At 39.1% G+C, this 26,841-nt stretch overlaps 1 protein-coding gene across 7 annotated transcripts in view; it reads left to right on the top strand.

Annotated features, from left to right (window-relative positions):
• LOC137283455 (calcium-activated potassium channel slowpoke-like) overlaps positions 1-26,841 on the top strand; it is a 139,685-nt gene that overhangs the window by 54,605 nt on the left and 58,239 nt on the right. For all 7 annotated transcript variants that reach the window (XM_067814960.1, XM_067814959.1, XM_067814956.1 and 4 more), the window contains exons 4-5: positions 9,290-9,392; positions 22,909-23,020. In XM_067814960.1, coding sequence (XP_067671061.1) covers positions 9,290-9,392; positions 22,909-23,020 — 215 coding nt within the window. The remainder of the gene's footprint in view (positions 1-9,289; positions 9,393-22,908; positions 23,021-26,841) is intronic.

The following is a 26,841-nucleotide window of genomic DNA, read 5'->3' as shown; positions in this document are numbered from 1 at the left end:
TTTGTAAATACTTCATGGGTGCAGGTGCCTCAGTCTTGCGGTTACCCAGGGGGCTCAGGTGCCCAAGTTTTGTAAATACTTCATGGGCACAGGTGCCTCAGTCTTGCGGTTACCCAGGGGGCTCAGGTGCCCAAGTTTTGTAAATACTTCATGGGCACAGGTGCCTCAGTCTTGCAGTTACCCAGGGGGCTCAGGTGCCCAAGTTTTGTAAATACTTCATGGGCACAGGTGCCTCAGTCTTGCGGTTACCCAGGGGGCTCAGGTGCCCAAGTTTTGTAAATACTTCATGGGCACAGGTGCCTCAGTCTTGCGGTTACCCAGGGGGCTCAGGTGCCCAAGTTTTGTAAATACTTCATGGGCACAGGTGCCTCAGTCTTGCGGTTACCCAGGGGGCTCAGTTGCCCAAGTTTTGTAAATACTTCATGGGCACAGGTGCCTCAGTCTTGCGGTTACCCAGGGGGCTCAGGTGCCCAAGTTTTGTAAATACTTCATGGGCACAGGTGCCTCAGTCTTGCGGTTACCCAGGGGGCTCAGGTGCCCAAGTTTTGTAAATACTTCATGGGCACAGGTGCCTCAGTCTTGCGGTTACCCAGGGGGCTCAGTTGCCCAAGTTTTGTAAATACTTCATGGGCACAGGTGCCTCAGTCTTGCGGTTACCCAGGGGGCTCAGGTGCCCAAGTTTTGTGAATACCTCATGGGCACAGGTGCCTCAGTCTTGTGGTTACCTATGGGGCTCAGGTGCCCAAGTTTTGTGAATACTTCATGGGTGCAGGTGCCCAAGTTTTGTGATTACTTGATTGGCATAGATGCTAGGATCTTGTGATTACCTTGGAGAACTAGATGGCCCATTCTGATTATCCCATGGCTCAGGAGCCTCATTCCTTTAAATACCTTGAGGTCACAGGTGTTTCATTCTTTTGATTTTACTTTAGTGGCCCAGTTTTCTGATTACCTTGGTGGCACACATGGGCCAGTCTAGTGATAACCTCTGTCACAGATGTTCATCCAGCTCTACCATGGCCAGCTGCAAACAATCAAGTCGGCACCAGACAATCCAGTGATTGACATCATGAGCATACACACAATGACATGTGTAAACTTAAGTTAGCCCAACCACCCCATCTTACTTGTTGCCCCCAAGGGCTGCTGAAGACCAGTTCTAACCTGGATCTTCATGGATCTACCTTGTGGGTTTCAGCACAATAACTAGTGCTGAAACTCAGAGATAATAACCAGTAAGTGAGTGAGTGAGATTAGCTTTACACCTCTTTCATCAATATTCCAGCTATGTTGTCATGGTCTGGACCAGAGAATCCAGTGATCAACAGCCACTGATGTCCGCAACTGGGATATGATGACATGTGTCAACCAAGTCAACGAACCTGACCATCCGATCCCGTTAGTTACCTCTTACGACAAGCATGGGTTACTGAAGATCGATTCTAACCCTGATCTTCAGAGGTCCTGGCGTATAATACAAACAGTGTTCAGGCACTCAGCATGGCATGTCAATATACACCCATATAATGATATTTTCACAATAATCGCTGTTTATCTGCAGCGATGAATTCTCTTTGTTCTCTTAGTCTGTTTACTTCCAGGGGCACATGCAGGTTTCATCAACAAATGCTTTGACTTTCCAAGGTTGACGTGATGTGAGATGCTGAGAAAATCGTATCACAATTGGTTAGCATTGTCAGTAGCAATAGTATGATGGTATTTGCATAACTATTTGTGAATAGAGGTTTTAGCATTTTATGTACATATTAAGTTCTGCTTTTCTCTTTACATGCAGTCCTGTGTATCTCTGTATGGCCAACATCCTATTTTATGATGTTATCTGAGGATTCTTGAGCATTTTGGGTAAAGTTGCATGATGTGCAGATCAAGTTCAAGCTGCCTGGGGATGTTTGCTTGTTTGTTTGTTGTTAAATGTCGTACTCATCAACATTCCAGCTATATGGCAGCATACTGTTAGTAATCCAATCTAGACCGGACAAGCCAGTGGTCAGCATCATTAGCACTGATCTACCAATGTATTGGGATATGATGACATGTGTTAACCAAGTCAACAGTTCTGATCAGGTCTCGTTAGTCACCTTTTACATCCGGCATGGGTTACTAAAGATCAAATCTAAGATGGATTTTTATGGTTGACCTAGTTATGGGAGGTAGTCTTGCGGTTGAAGTGTTCACTCATTATGCCAAAGGGACAGGTTTGATTCCTCATGGACATAGTGTGTAAAAGCACTTTCCAGTGACGCGCTGCTGTGATATTTCAGGAGTTTAGCTGAAAGGGGCCTAAAGCAATATAAATAATTACTATCTCTTACAGACTGACCATTGAACAAATTTAGGGAGTTGGGATTTTGGAGATGGATTAATGGTTTTAAGTTTGAGTCACTGCTTCTAGGCAAATGAATAATGCTTCTAGCCATGTACAGCAAACAGTTTGTAGCTTAGAATTATCATAAATTTGCATTTTATATGTTATGGTTCACAGATGGTGTTTTTGAGAGATTTAAGTATATTGCAATTTGGTGTTTGAAATCTCTTAACCTTAAACATAAAATATTTTGTACATTTCCTTTAATTGAAAACACGAGTTACACAGATATCTTTATGTGTCCATCAGCCCATCCTTTTGGATGGTGAATATCTGTAACCATATCACAAATTACCTAAGGATGTCCGGAGATTGAAATGACATTGCCGCTTAAGTCTGAGGAATGATGGAACATCTTTCATACCAATGGATTCATATTTGAATGAGATTTATTGCTATATTTGGGCTCAATGGCAGTTATGTTGGCACATGGTCGTTTCTATCATCCTTTCCCTTCTAAATAGTCATGAGCAGCAGACAACATCAGTTCTTCAAATCTGACAGTATGAGACGCATGGAAGATGGTAAACATCACAACTGACAGTAATTAGGGTCAGAGCCATTTATCATATTTATGTGTCTGATGTGGGACCACAGATTTGGTTTGGTGACCTGTATGTATTAATCATTGCAACATGTCCCTGTTCTTGACGTTCAAATGTTCAGTTGATGATGATATATTGGTTGTTTTTTAGATTGCTTGATCATTAGAGCCAGGCAGAGAGAACCAGTGATAAATGTAGAAGATGTGCAATATTGCATGCTTCACACCATTAGCTTCTGTATCAGTGTATGAGATGGTGGAAGTAGAATGATGGACTGGCATTGATGATCACTTGAAGTTGGTGGCTGAGTACAAATGTGTTTTTTCCTGGGAAGGTCTGGGATTGGTCGCCAGTGACCCATGCTTGTGACTAACAGGATGGGATGGTCAGGCTCTCTGACTTGAAAGGCACGTCATCGTATCCCAGTTGTGTAGACTGATGCTTATGCTGTTGACCATTGGTCCAGACTCGATTATTTATAGACTGCTGCAATAAGGCTATAATATTGCTGAGAGAGGCGTTAAACAACCACCCAAACAACCAACCAACAAATGTGTTTGTGTATACATCATCCTTTATAAACTAGTATGTCCAATTATAGATTGGATTGGATGTAAACCATTTGATTATCTTTCCTTTGCCTCAATCCCTGGCCACGTTTTACCAAAATATATTAATAGGTTGTTACTTCTTGTTACTGCCTGGCTCTCAGCATTACGAGTCTAACAAGCACTTACACACTATTAGATGGTACTGTTTGTTAACCGGCAGGGAGTCAACATTAGGTCAAACAAGGACTTACACATTAAACATGTTACTTGTTGCTAAGCTGCCTGGCTGTCAGCATTTTAGAGAAAGACTTATGGAAAATATATATGTTACCTCTTGTTGCCCTGCCTGGATCTCATTTTGGACAAAAAATCATTTATACAATAAAATATGTTACTTTTCGCCCTGCCTCAATCACAGTTTGGACAACCAAGCATTTATGCAATAAAAAATGGTACTCTTTGCTATTCTTTGCTGTTTTGACTCTTGGCATTTGGAATCAAACAAGGACCATTAAAAATTGAACTTTTCGATACTCTGCCTGTCTCTCAACATTAGCGTGTTAAACAAGGCCTTGTCTGATCAGGATATGTTGTCTCTGAGCAGGTATACATGTCATACCAGACATAGTATCTCAGGTGACGAGGAAAATATAACAAGCATTACTCGTAGGTAGGACAAGCAAACACTCACCATGCTCTATGTAAATGCAATAATCTTTCAGTGCCATTTCACCACATCTCATTAAGGGGATGATGTTCCCAGTTCCATGTGTTTTATCGCTAAACGATGGATAACAAGATGGTCTGCCATTTTTTAGAATTTGAGCACAATGACATTGAAATGAAGACATGAATTTTTTCCAAATTTTTCAGTGCTTCAACCGTATTATATTGACTCAGTATATCATGTGATCAGATAAAAAGATAGAAACACATCACTGGAATCGTTTAAAAAATCTTTCCAATTATCTCAGTCTACTGATGTGTTTTGAAGAGCATCAGCTGTTGGTAGCTCTTTTCAACATGTTACACCTGATTCTCGTCTGTCTACACTGTCATGTTTGAAACACAAGCGCTACAGCTTACACAAATTATGTCTAGAAGTACACAATCAGTGAGATGATAAGTCAGAGCTGTAATCGCTTGTCATGCCAAAGGTATAGGTATGGTTCCTGATGAGCACAGTTTGTAATTCCAGTTTCTAATGTCTTCTCTGATATTCCTGAAGTATCAGTAAAGGGGGCTCGAAAATGTAAAACTTACTCTCTCTTATTTACTGACCATTTAATATATTTCGGGAGTTGGAATTGAGGGACTTTGGTAATGGAATTTTGGTTGGAGATTTCAGTCACTGCTTCTTGTGTTTATGAAAAGAAGAGAATGATGACACTAATTTTTAAAAACATCTGATAAACTATGTCCAACAAGCAAATTTTTTAAACAAATACATTATTTATTTTATGGTTTACAGTTGTTGTTAGTGATTTTCTTCTGTCTGAGACACATGCACCACAGCTTATACAAATGATGTCTGAAAAGTAAGGTCATAAGTCAGAGCTTTCTATACACTGCTGGGTACACCTACAGAATACCAGATACCAACTAAACCTTACCTTAACCCTAACCCTAACCAGAAAAAAATTCACTTGCTTTCAAACATGGCTGCATGAATCTGCCGTAACTGATGAAGTATGCATCTTGACACGGATTCTGTGTTATGGGTGTCGTGAGGGATAATGTGTTCTATGGTTTGCCAGTCACAGCCTTTCTTTGACATGGTGTATGGTTTTACTGGAATTTTAACCGGAATTTTAGTATTACTAGACATGTCTCATTTAAAGGATGGGGAATATGTTCTATTTCTGTTCCCTAAAGAATGGACTATCTTTAGTGTGCAATCTGTCATGTTTTTTTAAATGCCTTTTAGTTTCTTTCGTATCACAATAACATAGATCATTATCAAGATGCTGATCACTGGATTACCTGGTTCAGACTTAGATATTTACAGACCGATGCAATACAGCTGGAATATTGTTCAGTGTTGCATAAAGCAACACAAAAGCAATGGTTTTTCTAAATTACTCCCTATGAGATGGATTAAATTATAGGATATTTGAACAACAGACTTTGTTTTGGGCGGTTGGTAGCCAGTAGGTTGTCACTAGTTGAAGCACAGTTCACCCTTTCTGTATAGCCTAAACTATTTGCTGCTGAACTTTGCAAATGCATCAGGTGGCAATTTGATCAGAACTTGATTTGCTGACTCTGAAGTAGATCCAAGACCATCAGTATTTGAGCAATATTACAGCAGGTGACACCAGAAATGGGTTTGACACATTGTGCTCATATGGGGAATCAAACCTGTATCTTGGATATGGCGAGTGAACACCTTAACTACTAGACTACTTACCTCTAAGGTACTGCAATTTCTTTCACAGAACTACATCCCTTGGGCTTGCCAGATCCTATGATGTTATTGAATTTGAATCTCATTTGCAACTGATTATGTTATTGGGTCAGCAGCATACAAATGCTCATGGGGTTTCTCTAAAGTTGTTACCTCAAACCTGCACCACTTTGGGCTTTCCCACTCATGTTAAGCTTGGGTAGGCTTGTGGTTCAAGTCTTTGCCCATCACACTGAAGATCTGGGTTAATTCCAGTACAATGTGCACACAATACAATTTGTAAGCTTATTTCTGGGGTCCTCTGCTGTGATATTGCTAGAATTTTGCAAAGATGGCTTTAAGACATACCTCCTCACATTAAGGTGACTAGTTTGGATATAACTGGAATAAAACTTCTTGTGTCAGTTCCTCCCTTACCTTACCTTACCCAGTCTTGTGGTCAAGAATGTGATAAATGTCCATGACCTGACTACTTTGGGTTTTCCACATGAAACAGACTGGCCCCATCATGACTGATATGTTGTACAAGACTTCCTCAACCCAACTCAACAATAAGTCGGTGTTTGTTTCTGTGAACCTAAACAGAACGGCATGTACAGTATGTATCTAACTTCTACTGAGGACTGACACGACTCCTGTTGCATGGAGCCTGCAGAGAGACCTTGGAGAGACGTCTCATACTCTTGGGTCATTGACAGTCAACTACACAGACCGAGTATGCTGATGCTCCTTTGATGTTGCCAAGCCTGTTTGTTCTGGGTGACACCATGTCATTATTCAGATGCTCAAGGCTGGGTCAAACCCCCAAATGATGTTTTTTAATGAACCCAAATGGAACCCAAACATGTACAATATTTCACATCCACGCCAGACTACAGCGATCTTGGATGTCTACAGCTCCAGAGGTGACAATACCAGTAGCAAGATGACTGTGTACAACGTAGTCATAGAGAGAATCTTGTCATATTCTTGGGTGACTGACAGTCAGGTTCAAAGAATGAGCATCCATTTGAGACATTTATGTTGCCAAGGGTTTTCTCTTTCACTGGCACGAACTATTTCATTATTATGAAGGTGATGGGACTCTTCACCCACCTGTGTTGATAAATACATGCAATCTCATTGTCATAACAAATCTAAAAGTAGAGTCCATTGTAAGACATTATAAAGAGCATGTGTTGAGGAATTACTATGAAATAGTAATGATACCACACCACCACACTTCCAACCTGTAACCTTGTATAATACCCCTGGGAACACCTGATCTCCAAACAGCCTGGTTTATTTATGTCTGTTGGGAAGTTTCAGTGTATTCTTCAAGAGCTGATGATTGAAAGCAGCTCTTGTAGTACCATGTGATGTCATGTAATTATAATTCCTTGAGTATACTCAGTTATTACCGAGGGGATGGTTATCTGAGTAGTCTAGAGCACTAACTGGGACACTTCAGTAGTCTGGGGTACAGTAATAGTCAAGGGCACCCGCAGTAGTCTAGGCCACCTGATAGCGTCTAGGGCACCCAGTAGTCTAGGAGAGTCCAATAACCCAGGCATTCCAATTAACTAGAGCACTCCCAATGGTCTAGAGCACCCCTAATGATCGAAGGCGCTGGAATAGTCTGGAGAACCCAATAGTCTAAGGCACAGGAATAGTCTGGGGAACCCAATAGTCTAAGGCACAGGAATAGTCTAGGGCAAGCAATTAGACTAAGGCACTGGAATAGTCAAGGGCACTGGAATATTCTGGGCCACCAAATGGTCTTAGGAACCCCGATTTGCTACAAAAACACAATTTACGTAAACAACTTATGCAATATCATTGTTGATATGAAACCCAGACTGTTTTGATTAATTCAGGATTTTCAGCACCATACCTGTCCCTATCCCCAAGATGTCCAAGACCTTCATCATTTCTGAATGTCCTTAAACACATTTATATAACTGAAATAACTATATTAGTCTACTATAAACATCATATTATGTTTTAACTATACATGGTTGTCACTTGATGGTAATTATCATCAGAAATAAATAAACCAGCTGGGAACTAAAGCTGGCTGCCAAGGACTCGTTTTAGTTGTCATATTCTGCTTGTTATGCCCCCGGCATGTAATGCAGGGGGTTATAGTCAGTGCCTCGTCTGTCCGTCTGTCCGTCTGTCCATCCGTCCATAATCATTTTGTTTCTGGAGCATAACTCAGAAACTGTTCAATATTTTTAGACCAAACTTGATAGATTTAAGTAATCTCAGCCTATGGTTGTGCCTTTTGCTATTTACAGATTTTTGGCATTTATATTTTTTTTTCGTTTTTCCATGGAACATTTTGGTGTTAGTCTTTTGGTGGGGTGGGCTTTCGTTTGTGGAGCAGAACTCAAAAACCATTCAATATTTTTCTGCAAAACTTGGTAGATATATCAATCTGAATGTATAGTGTTGCCTTTTGGTATTTACAGGTTTTTGTGATTTATTATTTTCTTGGTTTCCATGGAAATGTTTCAGACAAAAGTGAGAGGTGTGTTTCATTTCTGGAGCAGAACACAAAAACTGTTCAATATTTTTCTCCAAAACTTGATAGATATATCAGTCAGAACCTGTAGTGGTGCCTTTTGCTATGTACAGATTTTTGTGATTTATTATTTTCTCGGTTTCCACGGAAACGTTTTGGACCTAATCTGAAAAGTGAGAGGTGTGTTTCATTTCCAGAGCAGAGCTCAAATACTGCTTAATATCTGTCAGTAAACCTTGGCAGATATGTGTGGCAGACCCTAAAGTGGTGCCTTTTGGTTTTTAAAGGTTATAGTGATATATTATTTTCTTGGTTTCCATGGCTTCAGACTTAGTCTCAAAATGGAGGGATGGGCTTCATTCCCAGAGCACAACTCGAAAACCATTTCATATCTTTCCACAGATCTTGGCAGATATATTAGACAGATCTTGAAATTGTGACTTTGCTGTTTACAGATATATGGCATTTATAATTTTCATGAATTCCATGGAAACAATTCAAACTTAGTCTAAAAAAACAATGAGTAACTGTGAGATGATTTGCCCTTTCAAACATGTGGGGGCCGGGTGGATATGTCATCTTTTGATGACTATTGTTACTGAACACAGAGGTTATGAACATGAGTGAAAGTGTGAGTGAGTTGAAATGGGCTTCACACATTGTCACCATGTGGGGAAACAAACCCGGATCCTCAACTTGATGAGCAAGCAATTCAGCCACCTGGCTGCCTCACTGTCCCTTATGGAAATGTTTGGGTATTCCTTGTTGTAGACAGAAAGATGTTTATGCATGTGTGTACAGGATGAGTATGTACTTATTACAATATAATTTTTGTGTTCAGTATACTGAAACCCATATTGACTGTTATAAGAATGTCCGACTTTACAATTTCAGAGGTAACGAGAACGTGGAAACATGTCACCCCTGGTCTACCAGTACAACCCAGCAGGTCGACCTGGCCTTCAACGTGTTCTTCATGATATATTTCTTCATCAGGGTAAGTTGACATCAGGGTAAGTCTGTCATTAACATAGACAGACAGTTCCCCTCTAATGCAGTGATCATGATTCTGTCAGGAAGCAGGAGTTGTTTTGTTTTTGAGTAAGTCACTATGGGATAACTAACAAAATCAGATGTCATGGTATGCCAGTTGTGTAGATCTTGCTCATGCTGTTGATTACTGGATTGTCTGGTCCAGACTCCCCCAGATAGCTAGAATATTGAAGAGGAGTGCTTTTTGTGGATAGACAGCTTCTTCATGGCAGTTTTTTCTTCATTGCTCCTCTTCATCACACCAGGTTCTAAATGCCCCTTAAGGAAGCGTGAACATTGATTAGTGCAGCATTAAACAACCAACAACTAACAACCAACTATAGGGCACGACACGTGATCATGGATTTCACCAAAGTATTAAATATCCACAGCCTGTACCTGTTCGGGTTTCTGTTACATTAAGCTGACAAGACTTTGTATATTTGAAATTCTATCCATTCACACCATCTGCATCTGTTACATAACATGTAAATGAAGTCCGCTGAAGAACTGACATCCACTTCACTTCAAATTGGATTCATTTGTGATGTGCAGAAAGTGAAGAGGTTGTGGGTGGAATCTTACAATTTCTATCTTGCATCATGAATAAGATTCACTTAACTGCCATGGCATAGTGGTCCCTTCTGATTTTCATAGCTTTCTGTTTTGCATCAGTCAGTGTCTTCAGCTTGTGAACTTTCTGGGCAAGATCATAAACATCACGCTTTCATCCCATGTGATATAAAATGAAATTGTGTTTCATTCACACACCCGCAAAAACCAAAGTATCATTTTAGCACTAGCTGCGTTTTGTTACCCATATGATTAGGAATATCCTAGTTCATTAATATGATATGTGTACTGTTGCAAATATCGTTTCATATTAACCATTACATTGGTTCATGCTTCATAGAGCATTGTTGTTGCCTTTGATGATGATGATGATGATGATGATGATGATGATGGTGGTGGTGGTGGTGGTGATGATGATGATGATGATGATGATGATGATGACCTTGTTTGATGTAAGAGGTGACTAATCTGATGGTCAGACTTGCTGACATGGTTGACACATGTCATTATATCCCAGTTGTGTAGGTAAATGCGTATGATGATAATAAGAGGATTGTCTGGTCAGCAGACTGCAGCCATACAGCTGGAATATTGCTGATTGTGGTGTACAACAACAAACCAATCAATCAATAAAAGTTTTGTTGATGTCATTAGAAACTTTTTGTGCTATATGGTCAGAATGACATCGTCCAACAAAAGACATTGTAACTGAATGTTGCTGACCTCATTAGACAATTGCAATTTTCCAATGTGAAGGTCAGTGCCTAAGAGCATAAGGAATCATGGGTAATAAAGACAGTATTGCATTCCCATGTGTCATAATATTTCCTTGAATTACCCTGACATTCGCAACGGAAATACATCAATTTTAAAACTTGGTTTATAAAACAGTATAACACACTTGCTCACACAGCAATTTCCTTACATTTCAAATAAAATATATAAAAAACTGTGGCGGTATTAAATCTAAATGTCAAATCATTACTCAGACTCATGGAACAGAAGAGATTGTGGGAGGAATCAGTCTGACAATTTCTTAACTCATATCCCTAAACAAGCTTCCCATTACTGCCACTAGCAATTGGTCTCTTGTGTTTTTCATACCGTTCTTCTGTAAAGTGTCTTGTAATTTTTCTGGGAATTAACGTTCTATTGAATTAAGGAATTGGAACTGGATGTAGCTATTGGAATGAACAGGATGTCATGAGATTAGTTGAATATTGTAAATCTTTCAAATGTCTGGAAAGACAAGGTGTTGTTTTGGAATGGTTATACATGCTTTGATCATTGTTTATGTTTCATTTAATACCACATGGAACTCTGTGAGTGCCAGATTCCTGCAAGTCAAACGATCTGAGGTACCGGTACCCTGTATAATCCTGGAATCTCATCAGGCACCCGTTCTAGCTGACTGATGATGATGATGACTGACTGACTGACAGTCTTTGTTTGCCTGTAGTTCTGTCGGTGGATGCATGAGATATTCCGACTGTCGACGTCAGAGAGACACTGTCTTGCGTAAACCAGAGCCAGCATTTCTTCCCACCATTTTTTTGTCTGTGATTTTTTTCTCGCGTCGTTATTATTTCCAGCTGGCCTCTGTGCTTTGGTATGTTTTGCTTGCAATATCTTCTCGCTTCATAACACGTATGATTATGTATTGCGGTTTGCAGAAAACAGAGGCATCCATTAGGTGACTCACGTTCAATGCTTCCAGTGGTTTCATTTCTGCTGGAATCAAAACTATCAAAACACTGCACATTTAGCTTAGCATGAAGCACTTTTAGCTCAGAGAAAAGCATAATGTCCTCTGTGCAGCTGGTTATTGTAGAAGTGGCTATTTAAAGAGAGGAATGTGCAAGGACTCTCCCTGGGGTTGAATTCAGTTCATCTTTGCTTGGAGGAAGGATTATTTTAGTAATATCAATTTTCTGTATAAAATTATTGTTTTCAGTTTGGAGATTCATTTGAAATAAGACTTGACATTTTATATATCCTGTATTACAGTAAAACTGCTTGGGGCAAGGTGTTATGAGGAAATGTTTTTTTATGGAAAAATGGATTGAAAATGTTTGCCTTCTATTCCATGAAATGAAAGGGAAACATATTCTATTATGTTTCATGAGGCCAAAACAATTTAGTTTTGTTTAGTGTTTTCTTTGGTTGAAATAGAATGGTAGCCTAGTGCTTAAAACGCTCACTTGTCATGCTGTGGGCCCAGGTTCGATCCTCCTCTTGGGTACAACATGTGAGTCCCATTTCTGGTGTCCCCTGCCATGATGTTGCTGGAATATTGCTAAAAGCGGCATAAAACCACATTCACTCACACCTTGCTGCATTATAACTGCATATGTTAGATTGTTCTTACCTAAGCTGGTGCTTGGCGTGAAACAGATTGCAGAAGGAATGATTGTCTCAGAGTGAGCTTACATGGTCTGCAATGTTAGACCCCGTTTGACCTCCTCACCTTCTTCTTATGTTGAACAGATCATATTGGTTAGGGACACATAGTAGCCTAGAAGTTAAAACGTTATCATGCTGAAGCCCTGGAGACCATTTCACAAAGCTTTCGCAAGTCGAAGATCTTGTAACTTTTCTTGTACCAATTGTACCTCCTATTCTGAAGCATAGACTTACGACAGTCATTGTGCTTCCATAGCTTTGTGAAATGGGACCCTTGTTCGATACCCACATGAGTACAGAGTGATAAATTTTTCCCATGCAGTTATGTATGGTGGCTTAATAAATTAAGTGGTCACACGTAGTGACTTGGATGATTGTGTGTCATTGTGTTCTTACAGTTTATTATGTTCATGATATCATTCATCATCATCATCATTATCATTGTCATCATCATCATCATCATCATCGTCATCATCATCGTCGTCATCATCATTGCAGATATGCACCTTCTCCATGTCAGCAGATATGCTCAAGGCACAACAAACACAGATTAATAGAGTCTCTGACATTTATACAGCAATATGTACGCCTTCCAAATAGAGTTACTAATAATACTTTGAAATCAATTTTATTTCGTGTCCTGGCTTGAATGTGGCAAGAATCTCGGAAACTCGCAGTGAGTCTGGTCCTGAGTTAGTATTGCTCCTGAAATACAAGACCCTATTCAGTCTCTCAGGTACTCCTCAGCAACCTTCAGAGATTTTTGAGTTGGCAGAGCATCCATCAAGTTGTTGACTACCCAATGCTAATGACTGCGTAATAATTATGATAGAAAAATATTGTCCTTTTAGGATGAATAGTTGATGATGTTCTAGTTGCAAATGCAACAGGTTGGCATAAAAGACCAGCAGATATTGGAACACTGGTGCTTGCTCTGCTGCCAGAATGTTGACTGATCTCTGGCACCATTGAGTACACCTAGTCACACCTCATACACATTGTTATGTTAGCAGTGCCAGCAATGGAACTCAGTATTTTGGCAAGGGGAGTACCTATGTACTCCACAGCTTCTGGTACTGACAGACAGGACTGACCGGACAAGCTTAAGCAGGTCAAGCTTCTACAGTATCTAGGTTTGGAATGTACAGGGGTCTGTTATTGTCCAGTCAGAATGTTTGAACAGCCTCAGGGTCATGACTTACCAGCATCCAAACCTGTAGTCTGTCATTGTTGTCTCAGGCAGGTTATTTGGTCATTGACCCATGGGTCAGAGTCCTTGGTGATTGTTCCACCAGTCAGAGATTTCCAGCATTCAGGTCTTGAATGTACAGGCCAAACCCTTGATAGGGTATACATTCTGATAAATCTCCACTATACTCAGGATGTGTCTATGCCCGATAATTTTATTACCTCCCTGTGCTGACTCCACATTCTCACAGTAGCCAATCAGTTAAACCGCCATTACAACCAAGGTTGTCAGTGTCAAGAAAGATAGTGATGATGGCTGTTCTCAGTTTGATTCAGATTTGACTGAAATCATACACACAAATTGTTAGGTCTGAAACTTAGAAAAAAATATGTGCAAGAACTTCTTCTACATCTTTCAGTGTACATCTGCATGATTTGTTTCCAATCATTAGTTTATTTAAGAAGTAAAAGTGAGTTGTGATTGGTATGCATTGGTAACTTTCCAGCACAGAGCTGTAGATGCATCAAGGGTATAGCGTTGATTTATCAGAACGTATACTCTAGATATATCAAGGATGAAGCAGGGGGTCTGTCATTGTCTTCTCAGGCAGGGTGTTTGATCATCGGTCTGTGGGTCAGGCATTTAAGTCGTTTGGATGTGTTCGGGGGCTGTTTGTCATTGTCCTAATGGAGCAAGGAACGTGGTCATGATGGATCAGGGTATTTCATCATCAGTCTGTAGGTTAGCCATTTTGGGTCATCATGAAGGTTTCAGCTGTTTGTCATTGTCCTCTGAAGGAATGTCATATGGTTCTATTGGATCCTGGGCTTTCAGTCATTGCCTTGTCTGAAAGGGCAGTTGGTCATTATTGTGCTGATCAGGTAACTGGGTTAGATCTTGTTTGCCATTGTGGTTAAGGTGAGTCAGTGTATTTGGTCATTACTCAGTGAGGTGATAACTTTGGTTATTACTGTGTTGGTCATGGCTTTTAGCCATTGTCCTCCCTGTAGGGGGTTTGCCAATCTTTAGGTCAGGATGTTTCTTGATAGTTTTGTGGGTGAAGGTATATTTGGTCAAGGCAATATTGGTCATTAATTTTGGTTGTGACTTTCAGTATCTAGTTAAGCTTGATTGAAACAATGCCTCAATACTGAATGAAAATAAAAACAGAAGGATGAATCTAAGGCCTGAGAAAATGGTTGTATCTTGCTGGCTTGATGACAAATTTAGAATGACAGCATCTGGGTCATGACGTCATGTGACAGAGAAATGGCACATCACCAAACATTACAGATTGCCACAGTCTTATAATATGGTTATTCACAAGATAGCATCATTACGTGTAAAGCAGCTGCTCCTGCCTTTCTGAACATCATCTACATTTCCTGACTCACCTTCCTCATATCATGGAGGAAGTTCTTCTCTGCATCCTCACAAAACATATGTCCCTTTTTTGTCACCTAATTTCTGCCATGCTGAAGACAAGATGTGCAGGTGCTTAATGCATTAGAATCCAAAAGTCCTGCAGAGAAGCAAAGATAGGAACCGACAACTATGTCAAGTTACATGTAACTGAACTAGCATGCACACCGCTAATCCTGTCATTGTGAAAACCCAGGAGAAGGCAAGTCTCGTTCCTAGGCAGATAACGATACAACAGGTTTTTACTGTGTGTAGTGACTTGTACAGTGCAATTCTTGAAGGATGCTTGTTGTTCACTGAGTAAGGTACAGCAAGGCAGCAGACAATGGCTCATAGATTAAGGTCCTTGGTCCTCAAATATATATATATACTCAAATATATATATTTGGTGAAACAAATAATCCCTTTTAAATTGAAAAGGAGACCCGGTTAGTTGGGAGATTGAGAACCAGAGAGAACCCAGACTTGCTTTATTTACGGCTCGAGTATTGCAAAAATCCTGGATGGAAGGGAAAATAATGTGGTTCAGGTGAGACAGACTAAATGGCTCAGTGCTTAACCTCACCATATACAACCTATAATACCCCAAATAAGGGCGGTCCTCATCCTGAATGATGCCTGAGGACTTCAGAGGACAGGAGTGACAAAGGACAGCTGGTTTGTGAAATAATCTGTTTCTTAGTCACTTGTTTTAAAATGATTTTATAATCATAAATCACTGCTGATAGAGACAGGGAAAATGTAAGCTAGTAGCAATGAAGGTAAAGGTCAAACCCATGGAACAGTTTGTGCAGAAGACATTTATGATTATCCAGACTGTGGAAAATGTTACGGTCTCTTCACTGATATATGGCTGGTTAAGTGATATTTGGTCTCTTGAGATAAGGTCTTTTGACTGATATATGTCAGAATGTTGTGGTCTTGTATTCAAGTTCCCAAATACACCCCTTGGGTTATAGACAGCATTATCATGCTTTTGGGTTTCATCAACAAGATCCCCTGTATCCAGTTGTCATAATATGCCAACTGAAGAGCATAGGCAATACCAGATGCATATGTCCAGATTTACCATACTCTGTGGTCAAATTAATAGCGAGCCTGCATGAAAAGAGAGAATTGATGGTTTAGACCCAGACAAAAAGAAACATTCTACTGAAAGACTCAAAATAATGGTGCTTTTTGTTACCCAGCCCCACCTCATCTCACCTCACCTCATGTCACCCTTCATCACCTCACCATATTTATCTTTCCCACCTCTCTTCACCTTACAGAAATATCTAGTCAGTAATGAAATAGTATTGTATCAGACCAAGGTCACTGACAGTCATGAACTGATAAGATTACTGACATTGATTTGTCTTAGCTTGAGAATAGTGAACTGAATCCCCAAGTTACTATTGGGTCCATTCATTCATTCTCAATCTGGTAAACAGCAGTAGCAGCAGCCTGGCCATGGTATTCATGGCCAGCTGTTGACAGGAACATCAGTGTCCTTACGTTGATATTGATCAGCCAGTTTCCCAGAGGCTGAGAAGAGCAAGGAAATGCTGAGTGGGCACCTGTCACACCATTTGACCATCGATACTGCAGCAGCCAATGGCACTGATTGTAACAAATTGGTGAAAGCTTCATTGTTGCTTTTGTTCTGCTCATCCAGATGCCACATTCCAGAACTTTTTAAATTATTGAAGTCAGATTTATTACTGCTAAACCTTTCAGTAATCTAGTGCTACATTTTCTGTTTATCAAACTCAGTTTGATGAAAGCTGAAGATATTTCAGATTGTTGATGGTAAACAAGGATCAGTGAAGGTACGCTAAAGACAAACTATGGTGAGTCTTGGGTTCAAGTCTACAATAAGCAGATCCTGTTACTTAAAGTGGAGGCAACTCTGTGTAATTGCTGCAATTACGCCACAGTCATTCATGGTCACATAAATATGTGAAACTCAGTTTAGGTGTGCTAACATGCATTTTGATGATAATTAAAGAGGCTGTAACTCCAAACAAGAAATAACAGCCAGGATGTAGGATAATGTCGTTTCAAGAACTAACAAACACTGGGTTTTTTTATTGTTTACATGACAGGTTAAAATTTCACTCTTGAAAAAAAATGCTTGAAAGGAGTTTGAAATCTACACAGAACAATGTGTAAAGCTGAAAGGCAGCCTTTGTGAAGTAAATCGATTTGTCCCCAAGCCACAAGCAGTTGTGCACCAGTAGTTTCGACTCTGTTTTTGAATGTTTTTCCCTTAAGCACTGAATGCAAGAACCTTGCAAGCATTATAAGTAGTTGCACTGAAGTAGTATCTGACACTCACAGCAGACATTCTTTGCAAGCATTGCTACCCTAACGGCATAAACAGACTGATTTTACCTACTAGTAGTTGTGATCCAATAGTATTTGGTATTTGACTGACTATACACTTAATGCACTAATCTTGTCATCTTAACTAGGAATAGTACTAGAACAATATTTTTCCAGTGTCATTATTTTCATCATGTTCTAGTCAAAAAGATTAGGGACATCCTGATTATATCCGAATCAGAAAGCCCCAAACCAGTTTTGCTACAGTTGTCTCTGAGAAAGTACAGCAGTACATCCACATCAGTAGCATTGACCCAACCATAAGTAGTTGTGCTTATACAGTACCTGGCATTTTTGTGTATCTACAGTGAAGACAAGCATCTTGTTAACTTTATAGGTAGTTTTACCACCGCAGTTTCAGAGAATGTACATCAGATCAAACATATCAGTAGCACTGACCCAACCACAAGACTAGTTGTGCTGAAATAGTACCTGGCATTTTTATACATTTATGTTCAAGTGTCATGTTAGTTTTACTGATAGTTTTGCAACAGTAGTCTCACAAAAAGTAGATCAGTATAACCATATCAGTAGTATTGACCCAACCGTAATTAGTTGTGCTGGCATTTATATGTACTTGTAATACCTGACAGAGGTTGCTGAGTGCACAGGTGTGGAACGTGGCATAAGCCAACTGTCAGAACTAGGCCATGTGGTAGCAGCCCTTAAATGTGATCAACAAATGCTAGATACAGAAGTGGTACAGTGAATGTCAGAAATGCTAGAGCAGTGAGTATATATCTAGCATTCCTGACTGTAGTTAGTAAGAATGTGTACCAAAGGAATATTATCACAGCTCTTTTAGTGCTTTAGGTGGAATTCGCTTTTGTTTTAACAGAATCTAGAACCGTTAGATGGATAAGAGTTCATTGGTACAACAGGAAAAAGGTGCTAATTTAAGAATAAGGGTTGTTCTATTTTGTTCTTAGCAATTTCACCATGTGTTGCACTTTGCTCTATTATCTACAGCAGGAGAACAATAATTTAAACAAGAAAACAAGGCACATTGTGCCACTGTTTATAGAGTTACCTCCCCTGGCAGAGCTAGGATCTGATTATCCACTGTTGGAACACCAGGTTTGTCCTGATGATTGCACTTAGTCTGTCATCTATATTCCTAATGTGAATACACAGCCTACTAGTGACAGTAGAAAATTACGAACTTCATGAAGTCAACATTTCGTAATATAGCTCACCCATCCTACACTTCTTTGTTATCTGGTATCCTTACTGTCATACATAAAGTGGGTATCAATACTATCATGTGTTAAGTGGGTATCCTTACTGTCATACATAAAGTGGGTATCCATACTGTCATATGTGTAGTGGGTATCCATACTATCATGTGTAAAGTGGGTATCCTTACTGTCATGTGTAACGTGGGCATCCTTACTGTCATGTGTAAAGTGGGCATCCTTACTGTCATACATAACGTGAGTATCCATACTATCATGTGTAAAGTGGGTATCCTTACTGTCATGTGTAACGTGGGCATCCTTACTGTCATGTGTAAAGTGGGCATCCTTACTGTCATACATAACGTGAGTATCCATACTATCATGTGTAAAGTGGGCATCCTTACTGTCATGTGTAAAGTGGGCATCCTTAATGTCATACATAACGTGAGTGTCCATACTATCATGTGTAAAGGCTATCCTTTCTATCCCACTACAAAGTGGATATCCTTACCAGTGTTGAAAACTGCATTGTATATTACCCTAGTGTAATACCACTAGATATATGATGTCATAACGGTTTATAGTTCTGACGTCACAGTGCTAATGCCGCTGTCACAATGGTATTAGACCTTGCTTGACTCGCAGAAAACTGTCAAGAGTCATCACACTATAAGCAATTTTTCCACACTTTCTGTTAATTTTTGTAGGAGAGTAATAAACAAAATACCAAACTCACTTCTGTAGAAGTACCATTTTTATAAAACTCGTCCATGAAAGATTTAGTAAATGAGTAAAATCTTAACTCATTTAATAAAAATGGTATTACAATGTGTTAATGATTTGATCTCTTTGAAAGAGAGTTCGAAACTAAATCTTTCATGAGTTTAATATAAATGGCATTTTACGGAAGGTCACTTCGTACCCTCTATTATATATATGATGTGAGTATCCCCTGTAACCTGAGTGAGATAGTTATGTAACATGGATATTTGAAGTATGATAGGTAATGTGTTGGCTATTTACTGTACATTGTCACCAGTAAATTGTGAGCAAAGTGCCATTTGTTGAACCCCTTGTGGATCCCAGCCACCTATGTCCCTCTAGCAAGACATACTGGGAGGGGAATGGATCAATATTTAGAAAAAAGCTTCATACAGGCAATAATCTGCTCATGTCTCAAGCCAATTAACTTGTCTTGGTAGCCAGAGTATTATTGATCTGAATGTTCCACCAGTAGCTGTTAAGTGTCCTAGATATACTCTCCTGTGTTCAAGGATGCCACAGTTTTCATCTGTCGCCTAGAGACTGGAAGAGGTGCACTTTACTTGAGTTTTCCACAGATCGAAGGATGTTAGGTGAAATGGTGTTAGGGTTCATTTACCGTAAACAGTCATAGGTTGAAGGGTGTTAAGATTTGTTTTCTGTTTACAGTCATAGGTTGAAGGATGTGAAGATCTGTTTACTGTAAACAGTCATAGGTTTAAAGGTGTTATGTTTTGTTTATTATTAACAAAATGTTGAAGGATGTCAAGATCTGTTTTCTGTTTACAGTCATATGTTGATGAGTGTTACATTTTGTTTACCATAAACATCAGTACCTTGAAGAGTGTCAAGATCTGTTTATTGTAAACAGTCATAGGTTGAAGGATGTTAAGATCTGTTTTCTGATTACAGTGATATGTTTATGGGTGTTATGTTTTGTTTACTGTAAACATCAGTACCTTGAAGAGTGTCAAGATCTGTTTATTGTAAACAGTCAGAGATTGAAGGATGTTAAGATCTGTTTTCTGATTACAGTGATATGTTCATGGGTGTTATGTTTTGTTTACTGTCATCGGTAGGTTGAAGGGTGTTAAAATGTGTTTACCGTAAATGGTCAGAGGTTGAAGAGTGTTATGGTGGTCAGACTTGGTTGACTCTGTGTCATCGTACCTCCAGAACGTGGATGGCTGCTCACCCACTGGATTGTCTGCTCCAGACTTGATTATCAACAGGCAGCTAAAGTATTGCTGCGATATTGCAGAGTCCTGTACACATGGAGGCCATCAAGTTCCATTTCAAAAAACCTTTTGACAACATCCTGCACACATAGTATTTGAAGTGGAACGGTTGGGTAAAAGTTGTCACTCATCACGGCGAAGACTCGGGGTCGATTCCTCACATGGGTATAATGGTTGAAGTCTGTTTCTGGTGTCCCCTGCCATGATGTGTCTGGAATAGTGCTTACACCAGTAGAAAACTAAACTCACTCACGCATTCACAACACATTGTAGTGGGCATTTCTTGTACTTAGCAATGAGCTTTATTTAGTTATCATTCTAACTCTTGTAGCCCAGAATTTGTAATTTACAGAATAATGTCATTCACATGGTAGTTTAAAATTGTGCTCCAAAATCTTATTTTTCTGCCAATCTGGGTTTGAAAATTACACAGCCTGACAATCTTTCTTATGAGGTTTTCTAACTATAACATAGTGTAAAACTTTTGCAGAGGGGCTGATGATGATCAGAAAAGAGTGAGAAGATGTTACTTTTAGCATAATGAGATTGTGCCAGTCAATGTTCTCTATCATTGCAGAAGGGAGACAGTTTCTTTTCAAGGATGGACTATTCAGAAAAGTGATGGCCTGTTTGCCTCCCACCCACACCATAAACACACACACAGGCATGCAAAAAAACCCCAAACAAATGCACACACTATCTTATATAGACTTGCCTCTTTAAAAAATCGAATTACTATTCATCCATGGGCTTTGGCTTCAGGACAGCCTTGAAGCAAGACTACACTATGAGATGCAATTTAATTTGTTTTTGATGACTATTCTTTACCTAACACCACAACGATCAAAACTCCAACCTTCTTGCTTGACATGGGATTGCATAATCAACTGAGACCATCGATACAGATGACGTCAGTCCCTAGAGTTTGTGGAATGTTTTATTATGTCCCTGTATGACAGGTGTAGATTGCTGGGATCTATTTTATTATGTAATCCCTAGATAGCGATGTAAGTGTAACTTTCAGTGATGATTCGTCATATTCAGGATGAATTTGTTTCATCTGAGGTGTTTGTCCCCAAGGAAGGCATCCAGTGTTTAACAAATTGACAGCCAGGACAATAATACTAATTTACTGGATAGTCATTATATAGACTAGCACATAGTCTCTGAATATATATAGTTTTGATTGTTACAAATAAACACATTTCAACTGAAAAGGAGCCCCGGGAGATCGGAGATCCATGAACCTTTGGAAATCTCTCTCTCTCTCCTTCTCTCTCTCTCCCTTTCTCTCTTGTGTCTCTCTCTCTCCATACATGCCATATTGTCAAGTTGATGTTATTAATTCTGAGAACATAGCACTAATCCCTTGCATATAGAAATATGCACTCAATTTTTATCAACATCAAAAGTGAGTAATATATATACCGATGCATTACTTTTTGCCTCAATTCAGTTTGCATTGATCTGTCATAGCCCGTGTAGAACCTGAATTCCTGTACGATATATAACTCAGTAGAACTGACAACAGCTATATTCCTAAGAATGATCTGACAACCTACAGTAGGAGATTGCTGGAGCTATTTAGAATATAGGATGACCTTATTAAGTGCTTAGCCAGGAAATGACACTTATCACAACAGGGATTCTCCTGGATGATGAATTGTTTCTGGGCGGCTTCTCGGGACTCGGCAGTGTAGTGATAGAGAATTGACAGCTATGTCATCAATTTGTAGGGCCTTTTTGTTCAATGCAAGAAAGGTCTTGATGTGTAATAATAAACTGCTGTCTAAATTGTGCAGGGAAATGTTTTCTAGTTGAGTAGATGAGATATTTTACAAGTATATTTATATATGTGTGAATTTAACAGAAACATATCCTACCATCGGAAAGTGGTAACAACCATTTTGCTGTCATCCATGTAGGTGACTACTATTTTGCGAATGCCCATGATGGTCACTACCATTTTAATATCATTGAAGATCAGTATTGTTTTGATGATGTCCATAAAGATCACTACCATTTTAATGTCATTGAAGGTCACTGCTCTTGTGATGATAATTCTTGAAAGTCACTACCATTTTGATCATGGACCCATGAAGTTCTGGGTTAGAATTGTTCAGCAATCCATGTTTGTCATACGAGACGACTAAGGGGAACAGGTGCTCATTGACTTGATGGCCACATGTCATTGTATCCCAGTTGCATAGATTGATGATCATGATGTCAGTCACTGGATTGTCTGGTCCAGATTAGGTACAAACAGAAAATAGCAAAGTGCAACTTTAAACAACAAATAAAACAAAAATAAACAACATTTTGCTAATGTCTGTGTTTTTTCTGTGGCAGTTCGTGGCGGCCAACGACAAGCTATGGTTCTGGCTGGAGTTGTTCTCATTTGTGGACTACTTCACAATCCCCCCTTCCTTCGTGGCCATCTACCTGGACAGAAACTGGCTAGGTGAGAATTTACTCAGTGTCAGTTCCATACTCAGAGGCTATGTCAGAGGTAGAGAGGCTGGGAGTTTTTCAAAAGTAATTTGTTTCAGGATGTTTTATATTTTACAAAAAGAAAAGGAAAATTGCTTACTGTGTGCGTGATAGATGTTCAATTAAGAATGTGTTCAAAACAGATGGAATTTGTTTGGCTGAGCACACAATTTTATGTTCCATAACTTTTCGATTAATGTTTTACAATGAATGTCTCCAGATCTTGGAGAGAGAATATTCATTTTAAACATGGCTTCTACAGCAGCTATATTTGAAATATCTGTTCATGCCTTTGTACCACAAATCTATCCACTATATATTCATGTATTATTTTGATGCATAACACGTATGTTTCATGTTAATTAGAATGTTTACATATTATTTGTCATTATCTTGCTGATACAATTCTGACTTTCTCACTCCTTTATGAATCTTCTGATGCATGCACTAAACTTTCAACTCTTCCGATAAGCTTGACCAGTGCAGTGAATGTATTTATGAGCAGTAGTGGTTTGTGAAAGGTAGAGCAGATGGAAGCTATTGTGCTTGCACTGTATGATGATGAAACTGATTCTATGTGAAGCTGTACACGCCCAGCTCATAAGACTCTCACCCATTGCACTGCATTTGATCGCGGACAACCCGCGTCCCCATTGCTTGCAATGGCAAGCACCAGTGGGTGTCACTTAAACATGCTAATGCGGGTCAGTTGATAGGTCAGTGCTCAACTTATCCTTGTTAGCCAGTAGATACTGTCCTAAGGCCCACATAACCCAACCAGTTTCCCATTTATTCAAGATGTTGATATTTTGTCTATATGACAACAACATTGGTGTCAGTGAAAGGTTCCAGAATTCCTTTTACCTATGTAATCCAAAATATGGGTGACATTGTCACATTATAAAACAAGATCTTTACATGTACAAAGAAAAGAATGTATAAACCTTGGTCTTCTTTCTATTATGTGGTATTACGGCCATGAATCCAGTTGTGCATTTCAACACCTGACGCAATGTCCCAATGAAATTCTAAAGTTACTCAAATTATTTAAATATTAATTATGCTATATGCATTACTGTGTTTTGATGACAGAATTCTGATGCAACTTTAAACAGCTTGTCATGAAAGCCATATCCAATATCATAGGGTATAGCTTATGCAGGTGATTGAGTGGCCTAATGGTTCTGCTTCTGCTCATCATGCTTAAGACTTTGGTTCAATTCCCTGATGCTTGTTGTTAGAAGCGACTTATGGGATTGGATGGTCTGGCTCACCGACTTGGCTGACATATGTTGTTGTGTCCCAGTTGCATAGATTGATGCTCATGATGTCAATCACTGAATTGTCTGGTCCATACTTGATTATTTACAGATATCAACCCTAGCTGGGGCATCAAATATTGCAGCATTAAATAACAATTAATCAATCAGTGTAATGCGCCAAAACAAGCCAAACCAAACAACCCTCAGCAAGAGCTGGAACAAGCCATACAGTGAACTAGCTCCTCATATCCTTTGTTACATGCCATTTGTTGAGGTCATTTAGACCATCATGATCAGTATGTTCATAGATTGGCTTGATATTCTGTTTGATCTGAACATGATACCACTTTTTAAGTAGCACCTGGCTTTTTATTTTTAGTTCAATTACTGAGTTCACCTTGAAGTAAAGTTTGGTTCAGTGTATTCAAATGGAGTGGTATTATTTAGATGTCTTATTCAAAACTAAAGCTTGATTGAAAGATAGTTTCATTAGTTCAGTGTTTTATGTATTTTGGTATGATACACATTTCACTTTCAAATGGTCCTAATACATATATATGATTGTAATAGATAATGGCATTTTATCAAGGGCACTGTTCACTCAGTTGTCTTAGCTGCCATTCTTGCCATGCAGTTGTCTCCCTTAGACATCACAGAATCATTCATTAGCACTTTTAATTATACTGATCCTTGATTTGTCAGCACTATAATCAAACACCTGCATTACTTTGGGTTCTACTCATGAAGATCAAGGATAAAACTTATCTTCAGCATCTCATGCTTGTTGTAAGAGGCAGCTGACACATGTCATGACATCCCAATTCCTTAGATCAGTGCTCATGCTGATGATCCGTTGATTGTCTGGTCCAGACTCGATTATTCACAGACCATGTCCATATAGCTAGAATATTACTGAGTGCAGTATAATGTTACCTCCCTCCCTCACTTACTTTTGGTTATTCTTATTCTGTGCAGTTGTCTCCCTTAGTAGTATCACTCAGGATACTGAGACTAGTCAAGAGTCCTGGTCCCTATTTGTCATCATAATGGGGCTTGATCTGTCAGCTCCATAATGAAAAATGTCAAGACTTTGAATTTCTTGTTATGCTGACATGTTGTGTTCTTACCAAAATAATTTTCATCCAATCCAACCAATACACTCACTGATATAGCCAATGAGGATTTGGGTCAGACTCACTCACTCACTCACTCACTCACTCACTCACTCACTCACTCACTCACCCACCCACCTACCCACTCTTGGTGTCTATCACGGAGCTGTCTAGTCCAGACTACATTATCCAGACTATCATCACAAATCTCACAAAAACTCACACCTAATGAATATTCACTCATCTCATCCAACTTCAGTCAAGTATGGAAACTATATTTTTATTTTTGCAGTTTAAACTTTTATGTGTATTTATTCTATACGTAAGATTTTATGATTATTGAATGTGCATTGTCCCAAGTGACTTGAAATTAAACATTGTTTGGAAATAAATTCATTTATTTTGCCTTGGGAATTATTTTCGATTTCAATAATGTTTTATCGGAGCCCCCAAGGGAATTAATCCCGTGTGTTCAATTTAATTTAAACAGTGATTTATTTCAGAGGCTGATGTTATCCTATTATGTGTGTTTAGTAAAGTAGCACATATTGCTGACAGAAAAAATCATGAGAGCGTCATGTTATATATGAAAAGTGATTGTGGTCTGATATTGCCAGCAGTAGTCTATGTGATAAGATGTTGAGCCACCCGAGGGAAATATACTGTAAGCTGAACTCTCCAATTGTCTCCTCTGGGATGGAGAATCTGGTGGAATGGAATACTGAATGCTTGGAATGAATCATTTGATCTCTGTACTTTCTTATGATGACATTTTCCCTGTATGTAGTCTTATGAAACATTCAGTATTCTCTTGCATGAGTGTCGTGATAATTACTTCTCTTCAAACTGGACAGAGGAGAGGAGTTAGTGGTCAACCTTTCGCTCATCACACCGAAGTACTGAGTTCGATTCCCCACATGGGTATGATATGTGAAGCCCATTTCTCGTATCCCCTGCTATGATGTTGAAGGAATATTGCTAAACACAGCATTCATCCTCACTCATTGAGTTCGATTCCCCACATGGATACAATATATGTAGCCCACTTCTATACTCTTAAAAAAAAGTAGGGGATCTTCATTTTTTTAATTTACGCTTAAAATATTTAGGAGATTTATTGGAGTCAATCATATATATCAGTTGATATGATTTTATTAAATGTTTTGAGAGTGCATCACCATTTACACTTCCTTACAGTTACATAGTTATTTGGAATGTAGTCGCTTTTGAAAGATGACTGGTGTATGGCATGTAATTTGCATGCATATGATTTTCGTTTTGAAACAAACGACTAGAAACAAACACTAACATATGTGTGATGCAAGATGAGTGTCAAAATTAATGTTCTACATGATTTTTCGACCTTTTTGAAAAAATGTCAAAATCAAGAATGGAACCCCATGGGGCTACTGCATTGT

The sequence above is a fragment of the Haliotis asinina genome, chromosome 5 (genome assembly GCF_037392515.1).
Source record: "Haliotis asinina isolate JCU_RB_2024 chromosome 5, JCU_Hal_asi_v2, whole genome shotgun sequence".
Classification (NCBI taxonomy): Eukaryota; Metazoa; Mollusca; class Gastropoda; order Lepetellida; family Haliotidae; genus Haliotis; species Haliotis asinina.
The sequence above is the reverse complement of the archived record's forward strand: the minus strand, read 5'-3'. Positions and strand labels throughout refer to the sequence as shown.